The 25957-nt window shown below is 56.7% G+C and overlaps 1 protein-coding gene across 4 annotated transcripts in view; it reads left to right on the top strand.

Moving 5' to 3' along the window:
- Positions 1 to 2134: 2134 nt before the first annotated feature.
- The window catches only part of SLCO4A1 (solute carrier organic anion transporter family member 4A1), a 44226-nt gene continuing 20403 nt past the window's right edge, over positions 2135 to 25957 (top strand). Inside the window, exon 1 of one of the 4 annotated variants that reach the window (XM_037982572.2) lies at positions 2135 to 2293. In XM_037982572.2, the coding sequence (XP_037838500.2) occupies positions 2225 to 2293 (69 nt within the window). In that variant the 5' untranslated portion in view covers positions 2135 to 2224. Of the gene's footprint in view, positions 2294 to 16853; positions 16975 to 17148; positions 17263 to 25957 lie in introns of those variants that run through there. The other 3 variants (XM_037982571.2, XM_008011694.3, XM_037982573.2) reach the window with 3 other exon arrangements.

Here is a 25957-nt window from a genome sequence, read left to right as displayed (position 1 = left end):
GGGCACCAGGGAGAGGTCAGTAGCCTCTCCTCAAGCTCCCTGGGCATTCCTGGAAGCCTCAGGGCACAAGCAATGTGCCAACATCCCCTCCCCCTCCTGCTCTTCCAGCTCACGCTCACTTTCACCAGCAGTCTCACCCAGAGGGCACCAGCCTTGTTCTAGATAAATGCCACCTCATCTCCACAGATGACCCTGGATTTCTCACCTCTAAGACTAACTGTCCCCAAAACCCAGAGCTCCATGTCCAGCTGCTGACCCACTATTGCCTCTGGCACCCAGGAGGTGTCTCAGAGTTTCCCTGCCTAACTCAGGAATGCTTCAGCTTTTCCCCAGTTGGCTCTCCCTGTGCCACCTGTCCTCCTCACCTCGAGAAGGGCCTCTTTCCCTCGTTTGCCACCTCTGGCGTAAGAGTGAGTCCTGAGTCCTATCTCCAAAACTTTTCTCAAGTCTGTGGCCTCCTCGCCACCCCTCCTGCCCATCACCTCTTACCTGGTCTTCTGTCTCCATCAGTCCTTCTCCATGCCACAAGACCTAAGAACACACATCAAATTATGTCGCATGCAGTTAAAATCTCTGCGATTCTCTGTTGCTCTTTAGATAAAGTTCAAGCTCTTTACCATGTGTTGGGAGGAGGACTGGCAGGAGGAATACCTTCATACATCATTGTCATTGTCACCATCACCATAACTCTTATCACCGTCACTACCACCATCATCACTACCACCACCAATCTCATCATTTCAACTATTACTGTCACCATGATCATCATCACCACCACCATCCTCATGACAACCATCACCACTACCACAACCATCTCATCTCGACCATCATCACCATCACCAACCCCATCATCATCATCCTCATCACAACCATCATCACTACCATCATCTCAACCATCACCACCACCACAATCACCACCATCACAACCATCATCATCTCAACCATCATCACCAACCCCATCCTCCTCCTCCTCATCATCATCATCCTCATCACGACCATCATCACCACCACCATCATCTCAACCATCACCACCAACCCCATCATCATCATCATTATCATCATCATCCTCATCACAACCATCATCACCACCACCATCATCTCAACCATCACCACCACCACAATCACCATCATCTCAACCATCATCACCAACCCTATCATCATCATCATCCTCATCACAACCATCATCACCTCAACCATCACCACCACCATCATTACCACCACCACCACCCTCATTACAACCATCACCATCACCACCATCCTCAATACAATCAACACCATCACCACCACCACCACCATCATCATCGTTGCCAGCATCAACACTATCATCATCATAGTTTGCCTACAAAGCAAGAGAGGGTCTTGGCTCAGTGTAAACAGGCTTTGATACTCCAAGCTCACTCCCTAGAAGTGGTAAGCCAAGACCCAGGAGGCAGGAACACCCCCAGATAGTGCCTCTATCACTGGGAATGAGGCCTGTTCAGAGGGAATTGTCCACATTTGTTTTGTGCTGCTACAACAGAATACCACAGACTGCATAATTTATAAAGAACAGAAGTGCATTGACTCACACTTCTGGAGGCTGGAAAATCTAGGATTGAGGTCTGGCATCTGGTGAGGGCCCTCTTGCTGCATCCCCCCACGGGGGAAGTCGAAAGAGAGGGCAGGAGAGAGAAAGCAGGAGGAGGCTGAACTCATCCTTTTATAAGGAACCCACTCCCAAGATAATGGCGTTAATCCATTCACTCCACCCTCACGGCCTAAGTTTCCAGCACAAGCGTCTGGGGGGACATATCCAAACGACTGCAGGAGTTAACACCTCTCAGGTCATTTAGAGATATAAACAATGAGGGTTACGATGACAATGTTTATTAGCACTCTTGGGGTTTTTCCATTTCCCTGATCTGATGCAACCGTGAATAATTTGCCACTAGGAGCTGGGTCAGCCAGGCCCAGGAAGTGGCCCCTGCCTCACTCAGCCAAGCGTAAAACCTGCCATCCGGCCAGGGCCAAGATCCAGGCACAGACAACCTCTCGGCTACTTGACCCCCCTAGCGAGATCCGCTGTAGTGGGATCAGCGGTAGCCCCGGAGATCAGGAACTCCCCCAGGGCCCCCCCAGCCCTTCCTTGCTCTGTTCCGGCCACTCCAGTGGCCTCTGTGCCTGCCTCCAGGACTTGTGCTTTTGCTGCCCCCTCCTAGGGCATACTTCGGCCAGTCGTCCACTGATGACTGGGGTCTTTGCCTACATGCCATCCCCTGGGAGAGGCCTGTGCTACCCACCCCACCCTGGCCAGGTAGGTCTGTGAGATTTCCCTGTATGTCTCATCACTACTTAAAGTTAGCTTGTTTATTTGCGTGTTTATCTTTCTGATCCATCTTCCCGGAGTGCCCTGGGAGAGCCACATTCCTGGAGGCCAGAACCCAGTCCCCTGCAGGGCTTGATGCACTTTGTGGAGTGAATGGATCACTATGGTTACCCAGCCCGGAGCCTGCCGGGCAGAGCCCTTTCTATGTGTGGTGGCATCGGTGCTCCCAACAGCCCTATGAGCTTGAGGTTCTTATTAACTTCATTTTAGAGATGAAAATCCCGAGGCTCAGAGAAATTAATACGATTGCCCGAGGTCACACAGCAGGTATCTCTCAAAGTCAATAATCCCATCCAAGTCTGCTAATCCTAAGCCTGTGTTCTTAGCAGCTGCACACACTGCCTCAGCCTGGGCCACACAAAGCAAGTGCCCACTGCTGGCGGTTTTTATGAATCATTTTTAAAGTAAGGTATATATATGCACACACACACACAAATATACTTATATATGTGTGTGTGTGTATATATATAAATAGGGTATTATTTATATATATAAAAACACGGCATTATATAAAGTAACGTATATGTATATACAGGGTATTTAAATTAAGGTGTAAGGCCAGGCACAGTGACTCACGCCTGTAATCCCAGCACTTTGGGAGCCTGAGGCAGGTGGATCACCTGAGGTCAGGAGTTCGAGACCAGCCTGACCAATACGGTGAAACCCCATCTCTACTAAAAATACAAAAATTAGCCAGGCGTGGTGGCACGTGCCTATAGTCCCAGATACTTGGGAGGCTGAGACAGGAGAATCACTTGAACCCGGGAGGCAGAGGTTGCAGAGAGGCGAGATCACACCGCTGTGCTCCAGCCTGGGCGACAGAGTGAGACTCCATCTCTAAATAAATAAATAAATGTGTAAGCAAAGTGAGTGACAGAGCAACAGGGTCTTGCTGTGTTGTGCGGGTGCTCCTGCTTCTCCACCCATCCCTGGGGAAAGGGCGTGTGGTTGTTTCCAGTTTGGGGCCGTTCGGAATAAACCCTCTGGACACATTTGTGTTCGGGCTTTGTGTGGACGTAAGGTCTTGCTTTTCTTGGAGCAGGTTTGTTGGATCCTACAGCAGCTGTGTGTTCCACTTGGGAGGAAGCTGCCACACTTCCACACACAGCACCTTCTGCCTCCCACCAGCAGTGTGGAGGAGCCCTGTCTTTGGGCATATTTTTTAAAACTATAAAATGTTTTTTAAAAATACAACACATCAAAGTTCCTACTGTTACTGGATCCTGGGGCGTCGCTTTGCCAGCTAGAAGCCTCTGTGCTGCTGGCGACTTTGCCTGAGTTTTGCTGGGGCCTGCTGGGCTTGTTCCACTCACTCGGCCTGGCAGGCTGCACTCGGCTCATGCTACCAGCCTGGATCCCACGCCTGCTGAGGGCAAGCCAGGCATGGAGCGGCAAAGGGTGTGTGAGTGACCGTGGGATCCGACCACTGCTCACAGTCAGCCATGCCAGCTGTGGCAGGATGGGCAGCTCCAGACACCAGCATGGGCACTGGCTCCCTGTGAGGCTGCAACTGGACCAGGCAGACCATAAGCAGCTTCCATGGCTGACACTGGGGAACGCAGTGGTGCCTGGAAGCTTGGAGCTACCAGGAACTGCAGAGCCCTAAAGAGGCTGTCTCAGCCCTAGCTCCGGGAGCTCCTAGGTCTGGGCTCCCCGAAAGGCCGCAGCTCTTCTCTCCTTCTCTCTTCTCTCCTTCTTGTCACCCTCAACGTGGTGAGCAGGGGCGTTCTGTGTTACGGCTCTTTCAGCCCTGCCATTTGGTGGGTCTCAAGTTCCTGTCCTGTGACCAGGAAGAATGAGGTATGCAGACAAGTGGAGGGTGAGCAAGATGAGAAGGAGCTTTGCTGAGTGTTAGAACAGCTCAGAGAAGACGCGCCATGGGCAGCTCCTCTCTGCAGCTGGTGGTCCCATCATCTCTTCTGGTCTGGCTGAGTCCGGGACTTTTTATGGGCCTCAGAGGGGAGGAAGTGCATGCTGATTGGTCCGTGGGCGGCCATGGATGGGCCCGTACCACAAGTTCCCACTCTGGTCCATGGGACCAGCAGCCCAGCCCCCAGGTTTCAGGCCCTCCCTGACTGGAAGGTGTGTCTTCACCAGGGACTCACCCCTTTCCACCAAGGAGCCTGTTTGCTGCTGTTCATGGCACCCAGGCTGTTTGTGCCAAAGGGCACCTGCAGGTCAGCACCAAGCTACCCTCAACGCCCCCCTCAACCGCCCTCACATGCTCATTGGTGCCCAAAGTCTGGAGGGGGGTGAGGTGGCAGGGGGCTGGCATGTGAGCGCTGCCCCAAATGTGCACGCAACTGGCCAAGTTGGAAAAGTGCCCAGCCTCAGCTTTCCTCCCTGATCAGGCACGTGCCGATAGGGGGAAGTCAGGCAGTGGGAAGCACTTCTGGGCCTGTGGGGACAGGGGGGCCTTCCTGGGCTCCCGAGAGTGCAGAGATGCCTGGGTCCACAGCCATGGCTTGGGCGGCTGTAGCTGTGGCCAGGAGGGCGGGGCTCTTGCCTGCTCCCTGCTCCCAGAGCATGGGGGTGCCCGGGTTGCAGCTGTGGTTTGGGCGGCTGCAGTTGTGCCTGGGGAGCTCCTGCCACCTCTGTGGAGTGTGGCACCACCCTGGGGGCCAGCTCTGCCTCAGGACCCCTCTCTGCCCACCCCGCCATGTCCAACCATGCTGCTTTCCTGCCAGCGTGTGACTTGGCTCAGCCCCATCGCTGTGGCTCCCAGGGGCAGCCGGCTTGGGGGTGGGGAGGCTCCTAGGGGTGCGGACTGCCTGCCTCCTCTCCGTGTCTTCCCTGCAGTGGCGGTGGGCGAAGTGCAGGTGGCGAGGTGGCCTCAACCACCTTTGCACAAATGAACCCGACACACTCGGGGTGGCCCCACAGTCCCGCTGTGCCTTCTGCCAAGTGCTCAGGGGCTCCCAAGACAGTGGGGAGTGAGGTTGAGGCCGTGGTGGAGGCCCTGGGCCCGGGAGTGGGTCCTGCCCGGCCGTGTGAGGGTGGGAGTGGCGCAGTCAGCTGCCTCGGGGATGTGGGGCACGGGGGTCCCATCACCGCCATTGCTGCTCCTGCAGCCACTCCTGCCACCACTGCCGGCACCTTCCTGCGGCAGCTGGCATGATGGCAGCGGCTGCTCTAGACGCTCCACACGCTGCAGCCATCACTGCCTTTGCCATGTTGAAGGGTACAGTTCAGCGGCACCGAATGTTCACAATGTGAATTCGTCACCACCATCCATTTCCAGATCACTTTCCAGCTTTGCACACCCAAAACTCCATACTCAGTAAACAGTAACTCCCCCTTTTCCTCTCCCCAGCGTCTGACAACCCCCATCCTGTTGTCTGGCTCAGTGAACTTGACTAGGGACCTCCTATACGTAGAATCATGCAGTACTTGTCCCTTTGTGACTGGCTTACTTCACCGAGCAGTATGTCCCCAGGGTCTATCCATGTTGTAGCCGGTGTCAGAGCTTCCTCCGGTTTTCAGATTGAGTGATATCCCTTGTGTGAATGGACCATGCATCCGTCAGGAGACACTGCGTTATGTCCACCTTTGGTGATTGTGAACATGGCTGCTACAAACAGGGACGGACGAACATCTCTTCACGTCCCTGCTTTCAATTTCGGGAGGTATATACCCAGAAGTGGAATTTTATTTTTAATTCTTTGAGAAACAGCCCTACTGGTTTCCACAGTGGCCGCACCATCGTGCGTTCCCACCAATGGTGAGTGCAGGTGCACTTTTAAGAAATCCCTGGAAATATGACATCAAAACAAAGGCAGCATGAACACAGACACCCACGAGTACATCAGATTAAACAGCTTCGGCACAGCAAGGGAAACCAGCAGAGGAAAACAAATATTTCCTCCAGGCAGGAGGAAATGTTTCCAGTGTCGCATCTGATAAGGAATGGACATCCAGGTACATGTGGGACTCACACGACTCACCAGCAAGAAAACAAGGAACTCAATTTTAAAACAGGTCAATGACCTCCACAGAGATTTCTCCAAAGAAGACAGGAAAATGGGCAACAGGCATACGACAAAAGTGTCCCATCAGCACTCATCAGGGAAATGCAAATCAAAACCAAACGGGCTATTGCCTCACACCTGTTAGGAGGGCAATTACGAAAACACAGAAGCCAGCCAGCATTGGGGAGGATGCGGAGAAAAGGACCCGTGTGCACTGCTGCTGGAAATGTAAATCAGTACAGTCCTGACGGAAAACACTATGCAAGTTCATCAAAAATTAAAAATACAACTGTTCTAGGATCTAGCAATCTCTCTGCTAGGGATGCACCCAAGGGAAGTGGACTCTGCACCTTGGGGAGACACCAGCACCCCCATGTTCATCGCCGCACTGCCCACAACAGCCAAGATATGGAAGTATCCAACAGCAGAGGAGTGGATTTTACACGCATGGTGTAGATACACAGTGGAGTACTACTCAGCCCTAAAAATGAATGAGATTCAGGCAGGGCACGGTGGCTCATGCCTGTAACCCCAGCACTTTGGGAGGCCAAGGTGGGCGGATCACCTGAGGTCAGGAGTTCGAGACCAGCCAACAGGAGTTTGAGGCCAGCCAACATGGTGAAACCCTATCTCTACTAAAGATACAAAAATTAGCCAGGCGTGGTGGCGCATGCCTGTAATCCCAGCTACTCGAGGCTGAGTCAGGAGAATCGCTTGAACCCGGGAGCCGGAGGTTGCAGTGAGCTGTGATGGTGCCTGGGCAACCGAGCAAGACTCCATCTCAAAAAGCATAAAAGAATGAGATTCAGTCATTGGCAACAACCTGGATAAACCTGGAGGACATTATGCCAAGTGAAATGAGCCAGGCACAGACAGACAGATACTACATGTTCTCACACATGGACTCTAAAATTCAGGTTGAACTCACACAACAGAGAGCAGAAGGGTGTTTTCCAGGGGCTGGAGGGGGCAGCAGAGACTCTGGCCAGAGCACAAACTTTCAGCTCTAAGATGAGAAAGTTCTGGAGGTCTGATGTACAACGTGGTGATTACAGCTATTAATGCACACTTAAAAACTGGAAAGAGTGGATTTTAAATGTTCTCACCATAAAAAAATGTAAGTATGTGAGGGATGACTGCGCTAATTGCTTCATCGGGCCATTTCACAGAGCATACGTACGCCGGAAACCGTGTTGAACACTTTATGGAGCATTTTTATTTGTTGATTTTTAAAAAATGAATTAATTAAAATTTGAAACCTGAAGTTCTCAGAAGGCAAGAGTCGGGGACTGTGCTGGGGGGCGGCTGTCCTTACTGGCCGCAGTCTTCCCAAATTCAGGCCTGAGAGAGGCTGAAAGGGGCTTCTCTTTCAGAGAACGTGCGTTCTTCCCAGCACCGAGCCACCCTCGCAGCTCTGTGCATGTAGCAGCCACGCAGGCGTCATTTGCTAAGGTCAAGAGGATGTGCCGTCAGTACAGGAGGGCGAGAATAAACCAAGATCCTTGCAGCTCCTCAGATGCCGGAGGGGCTTCCAGGCCCAGGGAATGGGGTCCTCAAGGGAGGGGGGCAGAGGCAAGGCTGGGGCACCACCAAATGCCAAGTGCCCCAGTCTGACACTTGGAACCAGCCCAGGAGAAAGGGAAGTTGGCTGAGAATAGCCCGGCCCAGTGAAGGCCCCCAGCCCCCGGCACCACGACGGTCTCCCTGAAGCTCCCAGCATACCCCCTTATTCTCTCCTGGAGATCGTCCCGTGTCACCTGGCCTAGCCTGCCCTGCCTGCAAGGAGCCTCCCTCTCCTGGGACCCTAGCCCCATCCAGAGGCCCTGCCCAGGGCCACGGGGTTGGGTGGGGTGGGGCAGCTTCTCTGGGGGCTCCAGGTCCCGGGGTTCAGTGGCGTCCTCCTGCTGGTGGTAGCAGGGGTGCTGGGGGCATGAGCCTCCTGGACTGAGCAGGGGAGCCCAGGGGCATGCTGGCCAAGGGGAATCCTGGACGGAGGTTGGGAGTGTCGTGTCTAGGGGGTGGCAGAGAGGAAGGGCCTGAGCTGTGTGTTGTATGGTGACACCTCTGGTCATGTGGAGGAGGGGCGGGGGACAGAGACAGAGACGGAGAGCAGGGTGGAAGGCACTGGCGGGTTGGAGGCACCGTCTTCCCAGCCCCTGACGGACCACCCTGGGAGATGCCTGGTGTGGTGGGGCCTGGCTCGGGGCAGGTGTGTCCGGGGCTGTGATTGTGGTGATTCCTGCTGGGTGTGAGGGGCCACCCAGGGAGCTTGGCACCCACTCGGGAGGAATGCATCCTGCCTTAGGACAGGCCCATCCAAAGAAATACCGCTCTCTCCCAGTGGATTTCTGAAGACAAAGAAATAGGTGCTCAGTGGACCAAGTGAGGAGCGTTCAGAAGGTGGCACCTTGTCCCGCTGCCCTGTGTCCTGCCCTCCCCACTGGACAGTCTGCTGGTGCCCCCCTCCCTGAAAGAGCACCACGGTTTCAGGGCCCCAAGCTGCTGTGCAGCCCGCTCTCTGGGATGGCAGCGAGGCTGAGATGTTTCTCCCTCAATAATGCCCACCACTCCCACCCTGTCACTCACTCGACAGCTCCCCACAGGCAGACTCCAGGCTGTCTGCAGCTTGCTGAGGTAGGGTTGCGTGCATTCTATCTGGTGACAGGCAATGTCAGGTTATTCTCCCAAAAGTCCCTGGCAGGTTACCCCACACCCCATCCTTGCTGATTTCACCTTTGCCAGCTCCCTCCGGGGACCTCTGAGACAGTTCTCCAGGACAATGAACGGCATGAACATGTCAGCCTGTGTGGATGAAACAGGGAAGATGGCTGCGAGGCGTGTGCCCACACAGAGGTGTGGCTGTGGCCCTCAGTGTGAGGCTGGTGGGGAGGCTGCAGCACTGTGGAAAACGCAGAGCGCACAGCGCAGAGGCGAGTCCATCCCCGGAGCTGGCATCATAAATGTGGCTATCGTTGGGCAAGGCCAGAAGAAAATATGGAAAATAGGAAAATCACTGCTGGACTCATGTCCTTGGGCCTTCGGCAAATTTTTCCCTTTAAAAATTTCCTTTAATATTGTTGTAATGTGGTTTTTACAATAAATAAGATTCCTGGGACAAATAGAGGAGGCAGACAGAAAGAGAGAGGCAGAAGGAGAGAGAGCCCACAGCCCACCCGCAGCCCGCAGCCCAAAGCCCGCAGCCTGAAGCCCGCAGCCCGTGGGGGAAGAGGAGGGCGCCTCCAGGCAGCTCGGGGGAGACTGCAGATGGGGCTGGACCTGAGGAGGGGCTGGGCCGTGGGATTCTCTGAGCCCAGAACTTGGATGCCTTGCTGCAGACATGTCCTGGGGCTGTGCAGAACACAGATGGCCACAGAAGCCAGGGTGTGGTCGGGGCTAGGCCTGCCCTGAAGGCTGCTGAGGAGGAGCAGATGATGGTGGGGTGAGGACTTGAGGAGCAGAGGACACTCGTGTTCCCAGAGGAAGCTGCTCTCCTAGGGGTGCCTCGGTGGAGCAGAGCAAATGGGGCGAACGGACTGAGTTCACAGCATTTTAGGACGTAGGACCTGGGGTAGGGGCTTGGATAGAAAGGCAGGGAACAGGATTAGCCTGGGAAGGAAAGGGGATGTGGCTCCCGGGGTGGGAGTCTGCCCAGGAGGGCAGCGGTGGAGGAGAGGGTGGGGCGGGCAGGGAGAGGTGGCCACAGACACTGGTAGTGCCCAGGTTTTCCGACAACCTCAGCCACTTGGCCAGAGCATCTGGAAGGATTTGTGGGAAGCATATCTGGGAGAATCAAGCCTCTGTGACGGCACAAAGGAGTCCAGCAGGCCTGGTTCCAGCGCCAGCCAGAGGAGTGGCTGGGGGATGAGACAGGCCAGGAAGGCACCCCAGGGAGGGGCAGTGCGCACCGGCCGACTCAGCCCTGGGCCCTGTAAGCAGGGGCCACCCCCTTCCTGTAGATGGAACAAACCATCTGGGGTCAGGAAATTGAGCTGGCTCATCTAATCTCCTCTAGAGCTCCACGTTCCTGGGGTTTAAGTAAAACATCCAGGCCTCTCAGTGAGCCAGAAAATCCCATTTCTACCCTGTGACGGGGAAAATGAAAAATCTGTGAGTCCCCTACATGGGAAAGGGTCCGACTTGCCTGCAGGATGCAGACTGCATGGCATCTAATCACAGAAAGTTCTGGAAGATTCCTTGCCCCTGTGTAGGCTTAAATATTGCTCACTAGCTTTGACAGTTCACTCAGCCCCTGGGCAGCATGTTCCAGGGCAGAGCAGGTCGGCACAAGATGGACATGGTCATGGTAATTCCAGGGTCACAGGACCCCAGGGACAGCAGACACCACTCAGGAAGGAATCTCAGGGACCTCTGGGCATCCCTATTTTTGTGCCTCTGGGTTCTATCACCTGACGTCCCCCAATAATGAGCTCTGCACATGGCCAGGGATCTCTGCACACGTTCAGGGATCTCTGCACACGTCCAGGGAGCTCTGCACACGGCCAGGGAGCTCTGCACATGGCCAGGGAGCTCTGTACACGGTCAGGGAGCTCTGCACACATCCAGGGAGCTCTGCACACATCCAGTCAGCTCTGCACATAGCCAGGGAGCTCTGCACACGGTCAGGGAACTCTGCACATGGTCAGGGAGCTCTGCACACATCCAGCGAACTCTGCACACAACCAGGGAGCTCTGCACACAGCCAGGGAGCTCTGCACACAGCCAGGGAGCTCTGCACATGGCCAGGGAGCTCTGCACACAGCCAGGGAGCTCTGCACACAGCCAGGGAACTCTGCATATGGCCAGGGAACTCTGCACACATCCAGCAAGCTCTGCACACAGCCAGGGAGCTCTGCACACAGCCAGGGAGCTCTGCACACATCCAGCAAGCTCTGCACACAGCCAGGGAGCTCTGCACACGGCCAGGGAGATCTGCACACGGCCAGGGAACTCTGCACACATCCAGCAAGCTCTGCACACATCCAGGGAGCTCTGCACACATCCAGGGAGCTCTGCACATGGCCAGGGAGCTCTGCACACATCCAGTCAGCTCTGCACACATCCAGGGAGCTCTACACACATCCAGGGAGCTCTGCACATGGCCAGGGAGCTCTGCACATGGCTAGGGAACTCTGCACACATCAAGGGAGCTCTGCACACAGCCAGGGAGCTCTGCACACAGCCAGGGAGCTCTGCACACATCCAATCAGCTCTGCACACATCCAGGGAGCTCTGCACACATCCAGCGAGCTCTGCACACAGCCAGGGAGCTCTGCACACAGCCAGGGAGCTCTGCACACATCCAATCAGCTCTGCACACATCCAGGGAGCTCTGCACACATCCGGCGAGCTCTGCACACATCCAGCAAGCTCTGCACACAGCCAGGGAGCCCTGCACATGGTCAGGGAGCTCTGCACACACAGCCAGGGAGCTCTGCACACGGCCAGGGAGCTCTGCACACAGCCACGGAACCCTGCACATGGTCAGGGAGCTCTGCACATTGTCAGCGAACTTTGAAAGGGCCCGGCAGGTCACCTTCCTTTCACCCCCAAGTGAGTGAGGCTACAGTGGGGTGTCCATGTCCTTGGACAAAGCTCCAAAGCTCCTAGCTTCTCTGAGGCCCACAGAGGTGTCAGCTTGGTGGGGAAGGTGCCAAGGCAAGGGCCCTGGAGGCGGGGACAGGGACTGCCCACTTCCATTTGCCAAAGTCCCAGCAAATGAAACATGAGGGAATGAATGCTCAAAGAGGGCTGCAAACAGTTGCCAACAATGCAAATGATTGCATTTAACGCTTTTACCGTCAACACCCTCAATGCAATATAATCTTGCTAATCATGCTGGGTGGGCCAGGATGAGAGCGGAAGACCTGACGGGTCTGTGCCTCGGCGGGTCTGGGACTGCATGCACGGTTGTACTGGAAGCTAAGGTTATCACTTACCTAATGCGAGGCCCTTCCAGAATGTGAGGTCCCAGCCAAGTGAGCCCTGTGAACAGCTCCACCCCCAGACCTGTGGGCAGGCACAGGAGCCAGGCAGACCGAGGCAGTTCCAGATGCCCTCAGGCTGGCAGACGTTTACCTCTTTGTAAGAGTGTATGTAGAAGACCTCACAAGTAGATCACCAGTGAAATTCAGATGACCCTTCTAGAGAGGCTGTGGGCAGCCAAGGCCCTGGGTGTGGACAGGGCTGGTGCTCTGCGGTGCTGGGGGCAGCACGTCTCTTCCTGCAGCTCCATGTGCCTTTGCCACGGAGCCACCGGCATTCAGTGGCCTTTTCCCCACTTGGCTGATATGTGTCCCCTGGAACTCAGGGCACTCCAGGTGTCCTCAAATCATGTGTCAGAGCTCAGGGCCGTCTGGCCAGGCAGGGAAGTCCAGATTCCAATTTTTTCTACCCCAAACCTAATCTCTAACAGCAGGCTCTGAACACACAGGAATTAGTTGGTGGCTTCTAAAGAGAACATGATACCATAATGTAGCTGCCTGTCCAGATGCTGAAGCCTGTGCTTTCGCCGGACCCTAGTGCTTGTGAATGACGGTCTCTGTTCTCCTGGGTCAAAACTTCCTTCACCACCATCAAGAAGGCCACTCTTTGTCGGCAGGTTAAATGCAGTGTTATTCACATATGGTTGATTTGGGCATCTATAATCCCAGGGCAAGAAGCCACCATCCACCAGCATTTTGGAAGAACGCCTGAGACCTGAGACCTGGTGCAATGGAATCAGATTCCCTGGTGGCCGCTTTTAATGGTGACAGATTCTCTGAAACAGACAAAGATTGAATTGAGTCTGTCTCCCTGGAGTCGTCCTGCTCTGGGAGATGCAGAGGGAGGACGGCAGGAAGGAGGACAGTGGGAGAACTCTGTTGCTCAATTGCTAGGCTGCTGTCACCAGACGGTGGATGGTGTTTGTACAGCACTGGCCAAGGGCCCAGCTCAGCGGGGCCAGTGCCTCAGGTCACATCGCAGGCGAGAAAAGCAGCGTGGATAGAAGACGAAGATCTTCGTCCCACGGAGGGCTTGCTGTGTGCCCCACAGGACACAGATCACCGGGAAGAGCAGGAAGCGGAAGCCCAGGAAAAGCAATGCCATGCCCAAGGCGTGGCCAGCAAGCTGGGCCCTCCAGCCACACCCTGCTCCAAAGGGGGTCCTGACAAGGAGGGACATGGACTGACGATTTCCAAGAGAGAACATGCTTTCTATCATCCATGGAATTTTGCTACCTAAGAGCCTCCCAGCCACCTGTGCCCTTCCCTAACCTGACAATCTTAATTCCCCCATGTAACTCCTCCATCGCAGACATTTGGACAACCCTGGGCTGAGTTTTTCCTAAGGCCACTCCGGCCTTGTGCTTCTCTTGTTCGCTAAGCTGTGTGCCAGCCGCCAGCCCACAACTGGGTCGCACCATGATCCTAACTCCTCACCTGAACTTAGCATTTAACAGATTGAAACGTGCCACTCTGTAGCTGGGGACTTCAAGCCACGTTTTGCCTGCAGCCCGATCGCCTTCAGGCTTCAGCAAAATCCTCTTTCTCATGCAAAGCAGTGCAGTCATAACTTTAAATCATTGTTAGAAACTTTCTCGAGAGCCTCCCCTGCATGGTCACAGTCTAAGACTTTGAAATAATGAAACAATTAAACGATGTTTTCATCATTTCTGAGACTTGTCCATTATCATGAGGCTGAAATGGCCATTTTTTTTTGTAAGTCAAGGAAGGACAGGCAGTTTCAAATGCGTCAGCTAAGACACATACCAAATTGACAGAAAATAGAAATGAAATATGACCACAAATTGAAGTAACCACAAAAATATTAACAGGATTTTAAGTATCCTCCTAATCAAGTAGTAATAGCTAAGTGAGGTCATTTTTTGGATACCATTCCTGGTCAGAGCCGGCAATGATGTGTGTTCCAGGCTGGACCCGCCAGGCGGAGGCATCGGGATCCCACGCTGTTTCTGGGTTGGCCATCAACCTGTCCCTCGACCTGACGTTTCTCTCTCTTCTCTCTCTACACTTCTCTTCTGGTCTTCAGATCGGTTTTCCTCCAAGTGACAATGTCTATAGAGAGGGAGGAGGAAATACAGGCTGCCACCTTTCAGCTCTTTGGGGTGCCTCTAAAGATGATGTCAGAGAACAGTAAGTGGCCAATGAACATGCGGCACCTGTTCCGAGCCTCCTGAAGCGCGCTGACAGGCAGCCGTACAGCCCTGCAAGGCCACAGGGGAGCCGGGGGTTCTTGCTTTCTTTTTCTTTTAATTATTTCCTCTCAAAAAAGAAAAAAAAAGAAAAGAAAGAAAAAAAGCCCTGCTGGGATAGAACTTATTGAGTTCAGTATGTTCCAGGGCACATAATCAGGCTGCCCTTGTTCCAAGACACTGCTGTGCTCTGTAGCTGACCCCCTGAGTCCTCTAGGGCAAGAGTCACGACAGAGTCGGCTCCCGAAAACTGGTGCAGATGGACCCCACCATGTGGGGCCTGGAGCTGGGCCAGACCTGCAGATCACCTTGATGGCCTGCGGCAGGACCCTTCCGGCAGCTCGCACAGGTGTGGCCTGGGTGAAGGCCTCCTGGCGCTCCTAGGAGCCTCTTGGGGAGCTTGGGCACCAGGGTTTGCCTTTGAGGACAGGACTGAGGGCCTGTGTTTGCATGAATGTACCTGAAATGTTTGCTCTGGATTTACATTTCCAATGGTGCCTATGCAGGAATCCCAAAGAATGCCTGGTGGGGTCTAAGGCAGGTCTGAGGCCGGGAACACTCCACAGGCAGCAATATTTGGCTAGAGTTTAATACCATTTTGTTTCTTTTTATCGATTTTTATGGTAACCTCTTTGTGGTAATTGACACTGACCTTTTTAAAAACAAACTTACCCTTTTAACCAAATACGTGAATTGTTTAAAGGAAAAACATTGTGTAAATAATGTTTTGAGGGGATAGAATCCAGAAGTGAGTTTTGGAAACAGAGTCCAATCATGCTTCTGACATTTGAAGTGCTTCTCCAGCATCATCACCAGAAGATGGGCTATCTCTGCTCACACGCCTCCTGTAACAGGGAGCTCACTACCCCTCAAAGGCACCTTCTGTCAGGTCTGCCTGGAAACGCTGCTCCCGCAGACTCCGCACCTGAGGCCAGGTCTGCAGGGATTTTCAGCCCCCTTCCTTCGCAGGGGAAATACTTCTGGATGTGCACCTTCCACTCCTGGCAGGGCCGTGAGCCCCTGTGGCAGTGCTTCACCCTCTGGGAGGGACTCTCTCCATCTGGGAACACTGCAGGTAGCGTTTTCTCTTAAAGGGCGGCGTCAGGAATGGAAGCGGATATGCCCAACAGCAGTGGGCCTCGCATCTCTTTCCAGAAGTAGAGGCCGGCCTGGTACAGCGGGAGCCCTGAGGACACCACCAGGGGGTCCCAGGACCAGATGCGAGTGGGCACAAGCCCCCAGCCCTGGAGGAAGGAAAACCATTTCATAAATAACCGCATGGGGTTGTGGGCCTTTTCTCACAAGCCTCAGCACCTCCTTGGCCTCTCCACGGTGAACCCACCCCCCACACTATGCGACCAGGCCAGGTCCTGCAGCACCGCCTCCGTGGCTGGGACTTCCTCACCAGCCTGCGGTCGTGGGGTGGTCATTTCCCCCTTACCTGACTTATCTCAGGATTCACACACACACACACTTGACTTTCAGAAACTTCTTTTAAATTAATTTCACTGACACTAAAAGGGAAGCTTTGTGGAGTGTGATTGTGGTTACCTGTTAATACTCGGCAACAATTATGAACCCTGATATGAGCCAACTTCTTCCGTCTTATCCCCTTTGAGGACGCTCTGTCATGGCCCCCATTTTACAAACGAGGAAACTGAGGCTCGGAGGCCTGGGGCAATGTGTTCCAGAACAGACGGCAGGAAGCCGGGGTAGGAATTCCAACAGGGAATTCCCTCTGTGGAAGGGAACGTGGCCGGCACCTCCCTGCCTTCCACCCTCAGTGCTAACGTGAAAAAGAGGATGGTGTTATGGAAAAGGCAACGGGCTGGAGATACCCTGGATTCCCAGGTCAGGGCGCCGGTCTCACTGTGCGCGCAGGCGGGGCGCGTGCCGGAACAGAACCCAGGGGTCAGGCCGGGGGCGGGGGGCACCTTCACCAGGGCCGCCCGTGGCGTTCCCCCAGCCCCTCCGCCGCGGGTCCCACGTGGCCCAGACCCCGCGGCGGCCTTTCCGAAGGGCGGAGCCGAAAAACGGCGGCTTCGTTCCACTCGGCCCCACAGCGCCCAGGAGCGAATCCCGAGTCCGCTCGGAACCGCCTCGCCGCGTGGCCTGGGGCGGCGTCGCCACCGCGCGTTCTCGGCTTCCCGGCTGCGGCAGCGATGCCGGTCCTTGGAGCTGGAGCGGGGATTCCGGGAAGCGGCGGGGCTCGGGAGAGAGACGCCCTGGTACCCCGCCGCGCGTTCCCGCCTCTGTGCCCTCGGGGGGCGGGGCCCCGGACGCCGCTGCCATTGGCCGTGGGGGGTGAGGCGGACCCCGCGCAGGAAACCCCGCCCCTCCCTCTGCGGCGGGGGCGGCCCCAGCCGATGAATGAAGAGGCGCGGGCGGCCGGGGAGGCCAGAGCGTGGAGCGCAGCGCTGCGCGGCGGCCAGGCCCTGGAGAAGAGGACGGTGAGTGCGCAGGGAGCGGGGAGCAGGCGCGGGTGCGCAGGGCCCGACTCGGTGGCGTAGGAGCGCGGCAGGTGCCGCCATCGTGGGCGGGGGCTGGAGCGCCGGGGGGATGCGCGCCGGGGCGGGAGGCCTGGGCACCGGTTCAGCGCCCCGAGCCTCTCCGCGGGGGAGGGCAGGACCGAGCGGAATCGGAGGCCAAATTGGCCGCTTCCCGCAGCCGGCTGCGCAGGTAGGAGCTCCCGAGTCGCCCGCAGGAGGACCGCTGCAGCGGGTGCGGGGAGGAAGCGGGTGAGTAGGGGCTGGGGCCCTGGCGGGGACTGTCGGAGTGGCGGGGGCGGGTGACCTGGGCAGGTGGCCCGGACCGCGCGCAGGTGCAGGCCCCACAGGTCTGGCTGGGGACGGACGCGCCTCCGCGGAGCTCCAGGGTTGCGGAGTCAACCACTTGCGGCGGCCGCCGCTGCCGAGTCAAGGAGGAAACCTTCATGCACGGAAGTTTCTCGGGGGCGGCCGGGCTTTGTTCGCGCCAGAGGCGCTCGAGACACCTCCAGATGGGTAGCGCGGGCGGAGCGCACGGGGCTGGTTTCCAGCAGCGGCAGTGCCCCTTTCCCTGCCCCACCACGCGACGTCTTGGCCTTGGCTTGGGGGAACTCGGGCGCCCCCCAGGTGCAGGCAGAAGGTCGGGTGCCCTCGCGTTGCTGTTGGGCGCCCCTGGCCAGGGAGGATGTAAAGGAAGGAGCAGGCAGGCTTAGCTGCCCTAGACCGGCCCTAGACCGGGAACCGGGAGCAGATCCCACTTCTACTTCCAAGGGAGAAACCGCCTCCCTCATTGGCGCCCCGAGGGGAGAGAGAAGCTCAGCGAGGTTTCCATGTGGTCTGCGTGGTTGGTGAACCCTCAGGCTGGGGGGTACCCCGCTTGGCGTGCAAGGCCCTCTTTGGAGCTGCCGCGGGACCAGGCTGTGCGTCCTGTTTCTGTCTGGAGGCGGCTGGAACGCGGTAGTTTTCCACATCGATGCAACCTGCTTGTCAGCTGCTGCTCCTCAGCTGTGGTTTTTGGAACTTGGGTTACCTCCATCTAATCAGAAACTGGCTCTGTGGAGCCCGGTGTCAGCGAGGTTTTCATTCCCAGCAGCGCAGAGCAAATGGATCTCAGAGGACAGCTCCTTGGTCTTAGCCGGTTCCACTTGTGAATCTGGTAATAATGACAGAGACAGTGACAGCCGGGGCTAGGTGTTGACTGCTAGAATGTGCCGGACATGGTAATGTGCCGGTCAGGCTGCCCTGACTGCACTTGGCAGGCTATGTCCTGCCTTCCTGCTGGGCAAGGTCAGCAGGTGGTGCCTGGAAAATTCTTCATGAGGGAGCTTCCCTCCCGAGTGGCCATGACTTAATCTGTGGGTGTGGCCCCTAAAGCAGGTGCTGGGCAAGTCCCTACCATGGTGGAGAACTGGCTGGGCACGTGGCAGGCAGGGCAGGCTGGGCCAGGTGAAGGGTGGCCAGGTGGATGGACGTGCTCTCCTTGCTAGAGCAAGTGACTCTAGTGACTAAGCCCAGAGAGACTGGCTCTCCTCAGGGCTCTGATGGGCCCCTTGGCTTGACCAAACCCCATTGCAGTTTTGGTTCCAGGTTGGTCTGACTGCCAAATGGCAAAGTTTTTCTCAGCCCATTGTAGAATGAAAAGTTAACTTATCAAATTTAGTATCATGCCTACAAGGTCCTTGATCTGGATGTCTCCATGAGTGTTAATCCATTTCTGGGGCGGGTACTGCTGAGCCAATATACATTCCTGGCTTCCTGGACTGGTCGACCAGAACATGTTGGGTCCTGGTGCTCTCCCCAGCGGTTGGTTGTAGGTGGTCAGAGATGAGCCACAGAAAAGTCAGCATGCAGCCTGGTGCTGGGGGCAGGAGGGAGCGGGGCCCTCGGAGCACCTGGCCGGGAGGGAGCCACGCCAGGCCAGTCCTCCTGCTTCCTCCAGCAGGCTGTGGACAGAGGCCACAAAACGTTCCCTCACTTGCCACGTGACTGCCTCTTTCACAAGCGGCGAGGTGCACACTGTTGGCTTTTGGACAGGGACATGGGACAGTCCTCGGACCTTGCTGTCGCTTTCGTTCTGGGACACGGACCACTGTCTGGCCCCCAGCAAGCTTGCTGAGTGTCAGCTGACTTCAGGCAGGATCTGGGTCTTGCCCACTTGTTGGAACCACAGGTGCATGGGGATTGCATCCTTGAACAGGGAGGGAGGCGCCAGCAACTCACATGCTAGGTTAACAAGTTCTGGGTACCTCGGAGCCTTGGCCCTGCTAGGGGTGTGGGGAGGAAACTGGCCCTGCTTCTGGGACAACAGACTCTGGGCTTGTCCTCCTGTGGGTCTCTGCAGAGGAAGCAGACTGGGGCCACAAAGAACAAACTGGTCCTGGGGACCCTGCTTCCTTCTCTGGCCTCTGCCAGCCCTTCAGGCTACCTGCTGTCCTCAGATGCTGGGGTTTCCAGCTGTCTCCCACCCTTCAATTCTTTTCCCACCAGCATCACACAGAATTAGACCTTGGGACTACATTTCTGGGGGAAAGTGTCTGCTTTTTAAAACCACATGCCTTCTGCAGAAGCCGCTCCCTGTGTAGCCCAAGCGTAGCGTGAGACTTGCCACCACTGGCTGGGGTCGCTTATGGATGCCAGAGAACCCAGATTCCTCTCCCTGACGTGTGCACCCAGGCCCCTCCTGCCCACAGACCTTTTCTTGGTGTTTGTTTTAAATCTGGCAAGACTTGGGGGGACCTGAGGCATTGCCCCTCTGGTCCGAGCCACAGGGAGAGCTTGGGGTGCTTGGGTGGCACGTGGTGTCCAGTCTGCTGGGTGGCATGTGGTGTCCAGTCTGCCCCAGGCTCACTTGGGGCCTTGCATTTGCCACTGGGCTCTGCCCTTCGGGAGACACTTCGGACCTGATACTTGGACCCATGGGCCTAGGAGGCCACCTGGAAGGAGAGTGGCCCAGCTGTGCCAGGCAGGTCCCTCATCCGGACACAACCTGCACCCCACAGCCTCTCAAGCCCCCGAGGGCCCTTCTGGGTCTTGTCTCTCCCACAGGTGGGCGGTCAGATTTGAGCCCCTTTGCTGGCGGGCCCTCTGAGCTGCCCACTTTTCCCTCCCACCACCTGCCCTGCCTCCTGTGGTGCACGGGGTTCTCCTGGAGGAGGGAGGTCATGGGCATCCCCCACCTCCTCACCTTCACCCTCAGGAGTCCCAGGGCCCTGGCTGCTCTGCACAGCAGGCTGGGAAGCAGGCTCTGTGCCCAAGGACTAGCCTGAGAACCGGGAGGTCCTTTCCCCTTCCCCAGAGAACAAGGAGAGCTGTGAATACCACGGGTCTGTGAAGGGGACCCCCACATACAGGAAAACCTGAGTTGTGGCATCACTTACACCTTCACTCACCAGTAGCCGAGGCACAGTGGGGGTCCTGAGCATGGGCAAGGCAAGCCACTTCACTGCAACCGTGGAAGGAGGCTGAGGAGGCCAGGGCAGCTGTGCACATCTGCGGCAGGCAGGGCCTGCGGGGCTCCGGGGCCGGACAGGATGGATTTCCATTCTGAGTCTGTTTCCCATGAACTCCAGTGCTGACTGGGCCCACTTTGAGTAGGACGCTCAGTGGCTCATTCCCATTCTCATGATGTCTCTGTTATGGGGGGAAACTGAGGCAGAGAGAGGCCCCCCCCCCCCACCCCATGACCTGCGTGGCTTGGAGACAGCCTCTCTCTTCTTCTCAAACATGCCCTCAAATGGCAGGAAGCTTTTAGTTCCATGGATGGGATGATGAGTCGGAAGGAAGAGTAAACCTGCACACCCAGGTTCAGTAGGCGGAGACTGGGCGCAAGCAGGGACCTCCAGGTTGAGGGACGGGTCCGTCTGGGCCCGCCCTGCTGCCGCGCCCCGGCTCCCTCTCACTCAGACAGTCCTTCATTGTCAGCCCCATGCAAAGCAATGGCTTCCTGACTGCGCGCCTATGCGAGGTCACCAGGTATGCAAATTGGGGTGCACCAGGCACAGCTGAGGCCCCCAGATGCTGCTGCCAGAGTCTGTGCCTCAACCTAAAGAAGTGAAAGCTCCCTTCATCCATTCACCCAGCTTGAGGAAGAGACCCTGGTGTGAGTTTGGAGACAGAGGAGAGAGTCCCAGGTGTCACAGGGGGCTGGTGTGGCAGGGGAGGTGGCTGAGGACGGTGTGGGGAGCGGGCTCAGGGCAGCCGCAGAGCCGTCAGGCGCCAGGAGGAGGGACTCGGCTTTGTCAGGTAGTGCCTGGGCTGGAATCTGAAGAGAAAGAACCGAGACCCTGTGGCCCTGCCTGGCCTCCAAATTCTGAGTGGGGCCTGGAAGCTGGGCCTGGGACATCCCCTAATGTGGAGGGGGTGCTACCCACCCAGCCCAGCTCCAGGTCTCCCTGGGAACATTTGCTGGGCCACAGTAAGTCAGGCAGGTCAGGCCCAGGGGCTGGCAGGCTTAAAATAGGTCTCTCAGAGATGCTGCGTCCTTTCCACATGCTGCGCTGAGAGCGCTTTGCAGAGAGCCAGACTGGGAAGTAAGTGGATGGGGCCTGGGGAAGTAGGTAGGCTTCTAGAAGTGGCACAGGCTGGGCTGTGTCAGCTGCCCGCACATGGGGATACAGGCTGGCACCCCAGTTCCCAGAAGCCAGGCCGTGTCAACTACCCACACGTGGCCACTGGCTCCTCACAGGCCACTGTCCTGGCTTGAGAGGAGGGGGAGGCAGAGGTCAGCTGGATTCACCTCTAAAAGACCCTAGCAGAGGAGTCGACCTCTTATCCCGGGGATGCAGCTGACTGACCAGGCCAGCATGAGGAAATTGGAAGAGAACTCTGGCCCCCATGGCCTCCTCCTAAAAGAGCGGGCACAGACACATACACAGGTGCACACGCATGCGTACACCCTCCCCAGGCCTGCCCTCGGCCGGAGGCTCCAGGGACACATTATCCCCCGGCTGATCGCCTTGGCCTAATTCACGCCCTGGCTGCCAAGGCCTCTGGCAGCAACTTTCCCCTTCCTCCCCTGTGGGGTTGTTGTGGGTTAGAGCAGGGACAGGGCCTGAGGGGGCTAAACTCCCAGGGAAAGGGCAGCCGGCTCTCTCCATGCACAGGAGGGGCGGGGTGGTTTGTGTTTCTCTCGGGCTGAGAGCCACCTAAGGCTCCGCTCGGCTTCCTCCGGCCTCAGATGTTCTCCCATGGATGGAGGCATCAGGGCGGCAGGGAAAGGACAGGCCCAGAGGTGAGTGGGTGTCCCAGGGTGGGGCAGCCACAGGGGGCCTGGAGTGGCTTGCAGGCAGGGCCACCAGTCAGGGTTCCGGGCCTGGGCACACGGGCAGGCTCTGCTTCCAGGGGCTCCTTCCCACCTGCCGGCTGTGTGGGGGCCGTCTGGCTAGAGCCCCGGGGGACACCTTGTCCTTCATTCTGGAGCAGCCGTCAGGAGTGCAAGGCCATGGGAGAGGGCCCTACTCCGTGGAGGTGATGGACCCTCCTCCCTTGATGGGGCAGATTTCAGTGACTGTGTGTGCACAGGAGAGCTCAGCTGGTTCAGGCCTCCAGAAGGTTCCGGGACAGCAACGGCAGTGGCGTTCTGTCAGAGCTTCCTCCCGAAGCCCGGCTCCCAGGGCCTTGGATGGCACCTGGAGTTGACTCCAGGTTCCGTCCGTGCCTCTTGTCCCCGCCGGTCTCTGCAGCCCAGGTGGTTCTGATTCACAGCCACGGGCAGCTTTCGCGCCCTGCTCTCGAGTGACTGCCGCTGGGCTCCTCACGGGTGCGACGGTGTCCTGGGATTCCCTGAAGCCCAGGTTTCCCGCACAGCAGGTGTTAGGAAGTGGGTGCCAAAGCATGGAAGGACTGTCTTGTATTCGTCTAAGTTATCCAGAGAAACACAACCAACAGGATAGGTGGAAAGAGATTTATCCTGAAGACCTGCCTCACGCACTTATGGAATGGGGAGTCCCGAGACCTGTGGTTGGCAAGCTGAAGGCCCGGGAGAGCTGATGGTTTCGGTCCAGTCTGAGTCTGAAGGCCCAAGAACTGGAGAAACACTGCTGCAGGTTCCAGCCTGAAGGCTGGAGATCCAAGAAGAGCTGGCGTTTCAGTCCAAGCCCAAAGGCAGGAAAAGACCAAGGTCCCAGCTGTAGCAGTCACCGGAGGAGGCCCTTCTCACTCAGCCTTTGGCTCTTTGTAGGCCCCCACCTGATTGGATGGGGCCCACGACCCTGCGGAGGACCATCCCTTCACATGCTAATCTCACCTGGAAACACTCACAGCACACCCAGAACGACGCCGGGCCAAATGTCTAGGCACCCAGGGCCCACTCAGGTTAACACATGAAATTCACCATTACAGTGCTCTTGGCCCTGACCCTGAGACCATCGCACATGGCATCAGAGGCTGTACAGTGGGCCCCGCAGAAGACAGGAAGCAGATGCCCTGGTGTTAGATGCAGTCAAGGTGTTCAGATGAGGATGACAGTGGACTGGAGCTGGGAGGCTGACAGGAGCCAGAGCAGCCTGGCCGCTGGCCTGTCCTTCCCGCGGGTGTGGTCTCCTGCACTCCATGGCTGACCCATCCCTGCCCCGGGTCCCCCACTCCCTCCTCTGCCACCTGGCTGCCACTGCCCGGCCTTCCACAGCTGCCTCTCAACATCACCCCACCTGCAAACTCCTCATCTGCAGCACCGGGGTTCACCTGCGCCTGGCCACATCAGCGGAGCAGTCTCATCTGCATATACACCAGCCCACCCTTGCAGCCAGCTTGGGATGAGAGGACAGTCATGAGGTCCCCGTGGCCCTTGGAAGGAGGCCTTTGGAAGAGGCAGGTCCTTTGAATTTGGTCTGGGGTCAAGGCTGCCTGCAGCTCCCTCCCCAGCCCCATAGTGGGGGCTGTGTCCATGCATCAGAAGAAGCCGCTGCCTTTTCCGGGGAAGCTGAGGGTGTGGCTCTGGGACAAGGATGAGGCCCCATCACTCACCGGTACACGGACCAGCTTGGGAAGCTAACGCACCTTTTTCTCAAAACCAATTCCAAGTGGAAAGAAACTATAGGCACATGTGCCTGTGTACACGCACCTACACAGCCGTGCATACACAGGCACACACAGGGTGCCAGAAAGAAGAATCAAAAGGGCAGGCCTCCCTGCCTCCCTGCTTCCCTGAGCCCAGCTGCAATGTCCTGTTCCCCTTGGCGGGGCCGGTCCGGGGGCCAGGCGGCCTCTACCTGCCATGAGGCCCTTCCAGCTCCTGAAACTCCCTTGCCCCACCCCACACCAGCTCATCCACAATGGGCCTGAGACCAAGAAACCAAAGGTGTGGGCCGCCGAGCTGCCCACCTTAACGCGGACCAGACAGCATTACTCCAGGCACCATTAGCAGCGAACACCGAGGCGACGTTCACCTTCTCACTGAGCCATGAGCTTATCTGCCTTGGCCATCTCAGGAGCTAGCAGATCCCAGAAGGAAAGCCACATGTGAGTGGCCTGGATGGTCCTCATGGGCCCCAGCAGCATTGTCCTTGAGGGAACTGATTCCTGAGACCAGGACGGGGCCACTGGCTGCCTCCACCAAGCATGCGTCTGGCTGTCCACATTGCTGGACTCGGCTGCTGCAGCTAAGATGCTTTCATGTCCCACGTTGGGCTGGTTTTCGTGCCAAACGCTAGCCCTGAACTGTGAGTCCTGCACAGCATATTCAGCAAGGACTCCAGGTCCAGGCCAAGCATTGACACACATGTTGGGCACCCACTTCTCCAGGCAGAGTTCTCATCCCTCTGGCTCACCAGCTCAGAACGGCACACTAAGTAAATTCCAGTGCTTAAGACGTATCCATGTGAGGTCTTGGTACAATCCCAGAAACTTCCTTTGGAAAATGCATGAACGTGGGACTGTCCTCATCACCCTGAGAGTTCAGGAGTGTCGCCTGCCCTGCGTCACTCAGCAACCCACCCGTCTCCTGGTGACGGCTCGAGTCAGGCAGATGCCCCATCAGAGCCAGCTTTTATATTTGCTTCTGTTGTCCTTTAGCCCCTGAGTCATGGAACGCCCACCCTCCCCTTTCCAATCTAGACGCCACTGTTGAAGGGGGAAATGGCCTCCCAGAGATTTTCAGCTTCAGAAGAAAACCCAGAGCTGAAACTCTTGGGCATGACGAAGATGGAATGGGTACTGTCACATGCGTGCCGCTTGCATGAGGGCAAGTACAGATTCAGATAAGGGGAGGCTGGCCTGAAGCCAGGTTGCTGCTGGATCTCAGAAAGACGTCAGAACCAGGCCCCAACGGAAGCCCCTGGAGGTGCACAGCTGGTGAGCTGAGTGGTGCCGCGTAATTCTCATCGTGTGCGGCCGTCTGATGGGCATCTGCCAGAAGCCACATGGCTAATATTTAAAATAGGATTTTAAATTTGCGGATTTAAATTTTTTAATTTAATAGGTGACTTTCGACTGAGCTTTACATATTTATGTCAGAGCTTTTAATTCAGGTAAAACAGCCTTCGGCTTGGAGCTGTTTGGACCCCTGCAACTACCTGTTCTTTCTCAGTTGCGGCTTTCATTTTCAAGAAGGAAGTCCTTCTGTTTCTCTGTGGCCATTGCTGATCACGAAGCTTAGCAATCTGGCTTCCTCTCAGAGCTGTGCAGATGGGAACCTCCCCCTTACCTGCTTTGACCCCAGCATCTGGTCCTGAGGCCAGGGCTGAACACACTGCGTGTACAAGGCAAACCCAGTATCCGGGCGTTGAGTGGGTATTTCACGGACCAAACCAGTGTCTTGGTCCGCAATGGTTTACATGGGTTTGCCCACCACTGAGCATCCCAGGACCTCATCAGACCCTTTGCAGAAGTGCTGGTGAATCCGACCCGCCCCCCAGCCCGCCACCCCTGTCCCAGCATTTGCAGCCAGGCGGCACCTCTGTCTGAGCTCTCCCTTGCCCACGTCAGGCTGTTCCTTCCTTGGCCCCGTTGA

This window comes from Chlorocebus sabaeus, chromosome 2, assembly GCF_047675955.1.
Source record: "Chlorocebus sabaeus isolate Y175 chromosome 2, mChlSab1.0.hap1, whole genome shotgun sequence".
Classification (NCBI taxonomy): Eukaryota; Metazoa; Chordata; class Mammalia; order Primates; family Cercopithecidae; genus Chlorocebus; species Chlorocebus sabaeus.
The sequence above is the reverse complement of the archived record's forward strand: the minus strand, read 5'-3'. Positions and strand labels throughout refer to the sequence as shown.